The sequence below is a fragment of the Nematolebias whitei genome, chromosome 7 (assembly GCF_014905685.2).
Source record: "Nematolebias whitei isolate Nwh7 chromosome 7, NemWhi1, whole genome shotgun sequence".
NCBI lineage: Eukaryota > Metazoa > Chordata > Actinopteri > Cyprinodontiformes > Rivulidae > Nematolebias > Nematolebias whitei.
The window spans coordinates 43988592-43996564 of NC_056504.1; the positions used below are offsets into that span (position 1 = coordinate 43988592).

At 42.2% G+C, this 7973-nt stretch overlaps 2 protein-coding genes across 3 annotated transcripts in view; both read right to left on the minus strand.

Moving 5' to 3' along the window:
• LOC119411943 (serine/threonine-protein phosphatase 6 regulatory ankyrin repeat subunit C-like) overlaps nt 1–7973 on the minus strand; it is a 1101338-nt gene that overhangs the window by 607034 nt on the left and 486331 nt on the right. The window lies entirely within an intron of this gene.
• The window catches only part of rassf5 (Ras association domain family member 5), a 37173-nt gene that overhangs the window by 26879 nt on the left and 2321 nt on the right, over nt 1–7973 (minus strand). Inside the window, exon 1 of one of the 2 annotated variants that reach the window (XM_037678925.1) lies at nt 1460–1733. The exons of the other annotated variant lie outside the window; for it this stretch is intronic. Within the exon in view, the coding sequence (XP_037534853.1) occupies nt 1460–1733 (274 nt within the window). Of the gene's footprint in view, nt 1–1459; nt 1734–7973 lie in introns of those variants that run through there. 2 annotated transcript variants of the gene reach the window in all.

The following is a 7973-nucleotide window of genomic DNA, read 5'->3' on the forward strand; positions in this document are numbered from 1 at the left end:
AACCATCCTTCCATCCATCCATTTATCCGTCCATCCATCCACCCATCATTCATTCCATCATTCATTCCATCCTTCCATCCATCCATCCATCCATCCATCCATCCATCCATCCATCCATCCATCCATCCATCCTTTCATCCATCCATGCATCCATCCATCAAGCCACCCACCCGTCCATCATTCTATCCACCCATCTATCATCCATTCATTCATCCATCCTTCCTTCCATCCATCTAGATGGATCCATTATCTTTACCCACTTCTTCCTTTCTGGGTCAGGGGGGTTGCTGGTGCCCATGTCCAGCAGTTCTATGTTTGTAATTATCTTCTTTTTAAACCGAATACCACGTTCTATAGAACGTAAGAAAGTCTTTGGCTTTAAACTGTTGGACTCAGGTCAGCGCTGGTCAGATCACTGGGATTACTGTCTCACACAAAGCTGCTGACTTTCTTTGCACATTTATCAAGGGTTAACCAAGGAAGTTGTGAAGCTGGTAGAAATCCTCTTTGATGCATTTTTGTAAACACTCTTTATGCAGTAATCAGTGAAAAGAACTCCCAGAAAATGAAAGAATCAAGTGTCTTCCGGTTTATTCTTTAAAAGGATTAACTAGCTTTCCTAACAGTGAACGCCAAAAATAGCCCTTATCAGTCTGCAGAGAGCGGTGCTGGTGAGGCCGCTTCTTGGGCTCAAAGCTTCAAGAGGTCCTGATGAAGTGATTCCTGAGTCACGTTGGATCACGTTCCTTTCAGACACAGCTGGAGCCACAGTTCTTTAATAACTCAGCTGTCAGTCTCTGTGAGTGGATCAATGAATCTGTAGCCATTTTGCTCCCTGCCTGTTTTCACCCCAGCCACACTATGTGCTGGTGTTACATTATGTATTCATCGCCTGCTGGATAAAAAAAAGGCATTAGCTCAGCCCTTTATTTGGAGAAAACAAGAAGGAAAAATCAATATGGTGCACCATCCAGCAGGCGCACACTTTTCTCAAATTTCAGCTACAAATAAAAAAGTCGATATCATAATTCACTTACAAAATAATTTTCGGAACAGATTTTTTTGTAAGGGTCTCCTTGAGAGGCAACTTTATGCAGCAGCAAGAAAAAAACAGCAACTTTTAGATTGTGCTCATGTCAATGGACTTGTTTAAAGGGTTATTCTGCTATTTACAACCAGTCTGCACAATGGTCATGGTCGATGAACTGCTCTAAAAAGCAACATCAGTGAATACAGAGTAGAGGCAAACACTGAAAGTGCTTGGGGGCATTGCTGTTCAGTGACAGACTGGTGCACACAATACAAAAACATTTTGGCCTACAGCCGACCTCTGAGGCCAGCCCAGCTCAACCTGTCAACTCATCACTTAAAACGTCAACCTCTGCATTTATGTGGCTCAAACTGCAGGTTCTACATTCCTCTTGTCAACTTTTGCACATCTTCACGAGCATCTTCATACCTGAGGTGTTAAGCAGGGATCCGTTTGATGCTGATCTGCGGAGGATTCGCAAGCCGTCACTCCAGGAGCTAGACTTCGGCAGCCTCTTCAGCAGCCGCCCCAGACGGCGGGACACCTGACCAAAGCAAGCGCTGCCAGCTTTGCCTTCTGAGTCACCCCTGACCTCCTCCAGACACAGAGACACCTGACTCAGAAAAGTCCTGCCCACCCCTTCGACTCCCCCAGACCCTGTTGCTCCCCCTTGCCCCGAGTGGAGAGGTGCTATCTGTGCCATGGATGGAGCATGTTGGCGCCATCCAGAAGGCGCCGTCCCGTAGCTGTCGCTGGATCTTCTGTCCTGCCTTCGGCCGCCTCTGTCCCTCTGTGGACTGCCCCAGCGCCAGCCCACCCACTGCCCCCCTCTGCCATCCCAGCGGAGCCACTCTGCCACTGGTGCCACGCTCCGAATAAACAGCCCCCTCTCCACACGCTCTGCCACCCCTCCACCTGGTCGCCTCACACGCTCCCCTATGCTCTCACCTCTCTTCTGTCCTCGCACTACCCTTTCTCAACAAGTCCCCCCCTCCACCCCAACCCTTCAGTGTAGAGTCCTGAATCTCTGCAGTGTGACTTGTTCTTCTCTCGTCCTGCTCTCTCTCTCAGTCTACTGCAGCACCCACATTCTGCAGTAACAACCAGCCGGCTTAAAGAGACAGAGACACCCCCCCACAAACAAACAACTGTTCTCCCGGCGTCTCTGCTAGTTTCTCTTCTCTTCTTTTCCAGCAACAGAAGACTTTCTTTTTCCTTCTTCCTCTGAGGTCGACTCACCCCGTCGCTGAGGGCTTCGTTAAACGTTCAACTGCAAAGATGGTTACCGATACCTCCTCCTCCGTCTAAACCCCCTTTTCAGCCTCCTCCAGCTTGGCTGAGGGGAAGTGAGTCAGTCAGTCTCTCACCCCACAACAGTGGCACATCTTGCCCGTGTGAAGACGATGCATCACCTCCAATCTCTGTGTGTGGGTTACATGACGTGCAGAAACGTCAGTTATTAATATGCTTTGTGAAAAAAGAGATGAAGAGCTGCAGGGAGTTCTTCTGGCCTACTTTGAAAACAGGATAAGCAGGAAGTGCTCTGCAGCTTTACTCGTGGGCAAATGAAATAAACACAAGTGATACAGAAACAAGCTTTTAGCTCAGATGGTGTCATTTTCCTGAAGTGTTGGGCAGAACGTAACGCGTTGTTTGTCAGTTCAGAATCACAAGATCGCTGTTTGGTAAAATGTCCTGAAGAGTACATTTCTGTCCTGAACCACATCTGCCTCCAGAGTCCTCAGATCCGTACCAAGGGCAGGCTAAATTTAGCCTCCGTAAAAATACCACAGACAGGACAAGAGATGGACAGCAATAGAGGCTAAAATACTCTACATGCGGGCTTTCCTTCAATAAATGTTCTGCATGTTATTATTACCAAGTTATGTCAAAACACAACTGAGTGAACATGTAATCAAATCAACAACGAGGGGCGATCTTTGAAGAGACGTTTCGCCTGAAGTTCTTCTAGTTTCATAGCGAGTCTGGCAGAGCAGCAGCTGTGGTTTGTTGAGGCTTTAATACATTTATCCCAGATCAACGCCATTTTTTTCTACTTTAAATAAAGATTTCGAAGAGTGGCTGCGAATCAGCTGAGAAGGATCCAGAGACAAGAGCTGCAAGGTGCAAACAAGAGGAAAATATATAAAAAAAGATAAATGGGGTTTAAGGAATTTATACTTGAAACTTGCTGAGGCGACGTCAGGAATGTCATGGGGTGTAAGGAAAGGTGGGAGACCAGCGGCACGGTGGCGCAGTTGGCAGAGATGTTGCCTCTCAGCGAGAAGGTCGCCGGTTCAAATGCCGGCCCGGGACCTTTCTGGGTGGAGTTTGCATGTTCTCTCTGTGCATACGGGGGTTTTCTCCAGGTACTCCAGTTTCCTCCCACAGACCAAAAACATGCATGTTAGGCTGATTGGTGACTCTAAATTGTCCCTAGGTGTGAGTGAGAGAGTGAATGGTTGTTTGTCTCTGTGTCCCTGTGATGGACTGGAGACCTGTCCTGTCCCCCGTCTCTCGCACAGTGACTGCTGGACATGGGTACCAGTGACCCTCGTGACCCAAAACGGAAGAAGCAGGTGGAAGATAATGGATGGATAATGGATAATGGTGGGAAACCATGAAGATCTGCAGCACATCTCTGTGTTTTTGTTTGTGAAGACCAAATACAAAAATGAATGTGAGCTAGTGGTTTATGAAATAAACTAATATGAAGCCATGTGTCAAAGGTTTCTGACCTCTAAGATGTTTAACTCGTCTTAAAGGGGATCAACACGAGGAGCAGAAACACAAACAAGACTCACAATAAACAAATATACTGGAATGAGGGGAAAAGTGCAAATTAATGTAAAAATGATCAGTTTCATCTTAGGTTTATACCCCGAGTGTCACAAATATAGCTAAAAGGACCGTATTTTGATAGATACGTGCCTTTTACATGCCAAAAATGCAAATGGACTTTTTTTAGAAACATACAAAGAGCCCAAATGTTACATTTCGGAACAGACAAATGTTTGCAACTTTTCCTCTGGAGAGAATAACACACATACAGAAAGAGAAGCAAGAGCAGTTTGAGGAGGTTTGGGCTCCATTTTACTTGTTTGTTAAAGATGCAAAACTTACAGATGAAGAAAATAAAGTATAAGACTGCTATGACCCTGATAAATAAGACTAATGGAAAGTTAGGAATTTTGGAAAACTTGAACTGTTAAAAATTTGTATATAAATATATATATATGAGAGTTTTATTTATTTACCTTATTATTATTATTTGTTGTTGTTGTTGCTGTTTGTTTGTGTGTTAGTTTTATTGTTCTGTTGGGTGCTGTTTGACCCAGTTGGTTTGGATCATATATTAAGAAATGGAACTTCCATAGACTTGGACTATTGAAGCGCGGCTTGTATTTGTATGTACGTGCGTGTGTAAAAATATGCGTATACATGTATAAATCTTTATTATAACTGAGAGCCCAGCAAAATTTATACATTTTTCCTATATAAATTCACAATAAAAATAATGTTTAAAAAAATATATTTACCAAATAATTACTAAATGCTAGGGATGCACGATATCATCGGCATGGTATCGGTATCGGCCGATATCAGCGTTAAAGTTAAATATCAGACACTGCAGCTAGAAACCTGGAACAAGCCTCCACAAGTGAGACAACATCGCAGGTGACTAATGCTAATATATAACATTTAACACTTTTCATTTAATAAGTTAAAGTGCCATGCATATCATATGGCTGTTACTGAATATATGTCACCAGCTCTTACAGCTGTCGCACAATTATTGTAGCAAATAAGCCTAAATAAGAGAGAGGGCTATGTTCTAACAAAGGAAAGTATATAAAGTATTTGTATCGATATCGGCCAAATAAGTTTTAATATATCGGCATATCAGATATCGGCCAAAAATCCAATATCGTGCATCCCTACTAAATGAAACAAAACAAATGTTTGAAAGATCAGACCTCAACTGATTTATTGAGATTTCACTGATTTTATTTATATTAGTGGCCTTCGTATAGGATAATTTGACTGTTAACGACCGAGGTGTCCTTTAACTTTATGCCAATAACTGTTCCTGGAGGTAAAAGTTGATGATTTTATAACTGCTGAAAAATATTATTTATTAATATTTTTGTATTGGGAGACTCTACCCCAACAGCAGAGCTCCTTGCATCATTCAGGCACACAACCACCTCCACCACGATAAAGTGATGATTCTCAGAAACGTACAAAAAGCATATTGTATATAATAATATTCTGTTGCACATGAACAAGTGTTAACAGTAAACTCACATCTTCATCTGCTGTCATGGAGTTAGGAGCTGCTTGCATGGCGGTTAAAATATCAACCAGTTAAGCCTTCACTATTTTTGAGACGCATGTCTTGCCGTTTAACAGAGACTAAATGGATAAAACCACTTAATCCAGTAAAATTAGAGCATTGGATCAACAACAGCATATGTCCCTAAAAGAATGTAATTACATATTAATCTGACATCTGACTCTGTGTGTAATCCCAACGACTCCACTTGGAGTTTAATCCTAGACATAAGAAACCCAGAGCTGGGATTAAGAAGGCTGCCGTTCCCTCCTGCGCTCCGTCTTTTCAGAGAATTCCTAATTAATGCTGCGTGACGCAGAACATTAACTATCAGTAAAGGTCTAGCACTGGGCTATTCAACTGGTGGCCCGGGGGCCAAATCTGGCCCACAGATGAACTCAGTTCACCAATTGGTTCATTTTTAAATAAAACTAGATTTTAAACCATAAAACAAACTTACTTAATGACAACAACTGCTGGATGTCCGGACCCTGAGCTCTTGGGTTTCAGCAACTGTGGCCCCCTGAGCAATTTAGTTGAAAAGTCCTGTTCTAGCATTTTTTTAAAGAAACACATACATCACCCACTGCCTCTTTGGACCGAGGTCTGATGTTGAGAAACCCAAGAGTTGTAGCAGTTTTAGTCAAACCTGTACATCCAAAATTTACTTTCAGCAACTTTAATTAAATTCCATCCAGTAGTTCATAAGATATTTTGTTAACAGACAAATATATATGCGCGAAAACTAGGGATGCACAATATTGGATTTTGGGCCGACATCCAATATGCCGATATGTTAAAATTTATTTGGCTGATAACTGATACCAGTATAGATATTTTTTCCCTAGATCTACTTACAGAGACTACATAGTTTTCTTTGCTGTAGAATTAAAGTACTACATTATTCTGCATGGTCTTTGTCAACATGGCCTGCTACCAAATGCAGATTGCAAAAAGGGGGAGAAAAATGATGTAACACTATATAAATATATAATATATATTTAAAAACAGCACCTTTAATATCAGCGAGTTATTTTGATGGAATGTCCGATATTTAACGTTATCGATAATATCGTCCGATACCGATACCATGCCGATAATATCGTGCATCCCTAGCAAAAACACAATTTGCCTTTGCCTTTTGGCAGCAGGCAATAAAGAAATCTAATGAAAATGCTTTACAACCACGCACACCGAATTCTCCTTTACTCTTCAGTTTTTGTGTCTCATTAAGCGTATAATTAATTTATTGTTACCATGTTGCAGCCTGATACGGCTCAGTTATTCCTGCGGCGCACGCTGAGAGGACACTCTGTATCAAATGCAACTCTCTTTCATTTAACTGCCAAGGAAAGTAATAAAGACAAAAACTGAGAGGAAAAGAAGCCACAAACAGATGGAAGCCAGCAGAAAGTGGATTCAGCAGCAACACGGCAGCAGACGATGAGGCCGAGAGCTGAGGTTAGGCTGACGGATTCCTCTGCAGGCCACAACTGTCCCAGTGGGACACGCTTCGCGGCTGTTTTTATACAATTCATATGCAACAAAGCCGAAACAGATCGAGGGAGGGATGATAAATGAAAGAAAGGAGTCTGAGCAAAGCAACAAAGCAACAAAGCAACAAAGCAAAACGATGGTTGTTTATGGCTGCACATATCCGTCATCTCTTCAAAGACGGACCACGTGCGCTGCTTCTATTTCAGCTGTTTTGGTTGTTTTTCTTTGCCTTAAAAAGACCTCGAAATGCCCAACTTTGTCTTGTGTGGTTACCCTCGTGACTGTGCACAAAGATCACCTCGGATGCTTTGAGAAGGATGAAGGTTTGTTGGCAGGAAAGCGCAGCTACTCTATAAAGAGACTACAGAGAAAAGAAAACCTGATTGAACTTCCTGGTCTGTAAAGAATGATAATGTGTGTGTGTGTGTGTGTGTGTGTAATAATGTGTGTGTGTGATTGCTGCTCCAATAATCTTTGCTCTTGCTCCAGTGAGCTCCTGCTGATAGCGCACTAAATCAGACAGCTCTGCAGTGCTGGACCAACTTGTGATCTTTTCATCCACATTGGGTTTTACCCAGTGGTGTAGTCTGTGTGATACACGGGTACACGGAGTATACCCACTAAAAAGTCCCCATTGACAAGAACCCATGTCACGCATCATTGGCAGTGACACATGGGCTCGTGTCCTTGTCAACACATTTGGAACATTTTATAGACACATTGACTTGGTTCAACCTGTTTATTGTTTAATTAATACTTCTGTACTTAATACTTAATACTTGAACATGTTTTGCTTTGTATTTTTGTTGGACGTAACTGGGACCCTGTGTACACAATTTCATTCCACCACATGTATCACATGCGGCGTGTGTGACAATAACGACACTACGACCTTAATACAAAGCCAACTGTTTTACAAAGTTTGTTGTACATTTATTCAAATAAAAGTATCAGAGAAATTTGGAAATGTTCAATATGCTTAAAAATCTAAATCAATTAACAATTACATTGTACTAACCAGTGTACTTTGGTTTCTAAGCACAGTACTAACGTTGTACTTTGGTTTCTAAGCACAGTATTAACGGTGTACTTTGGTTCCTAAGCACAGTA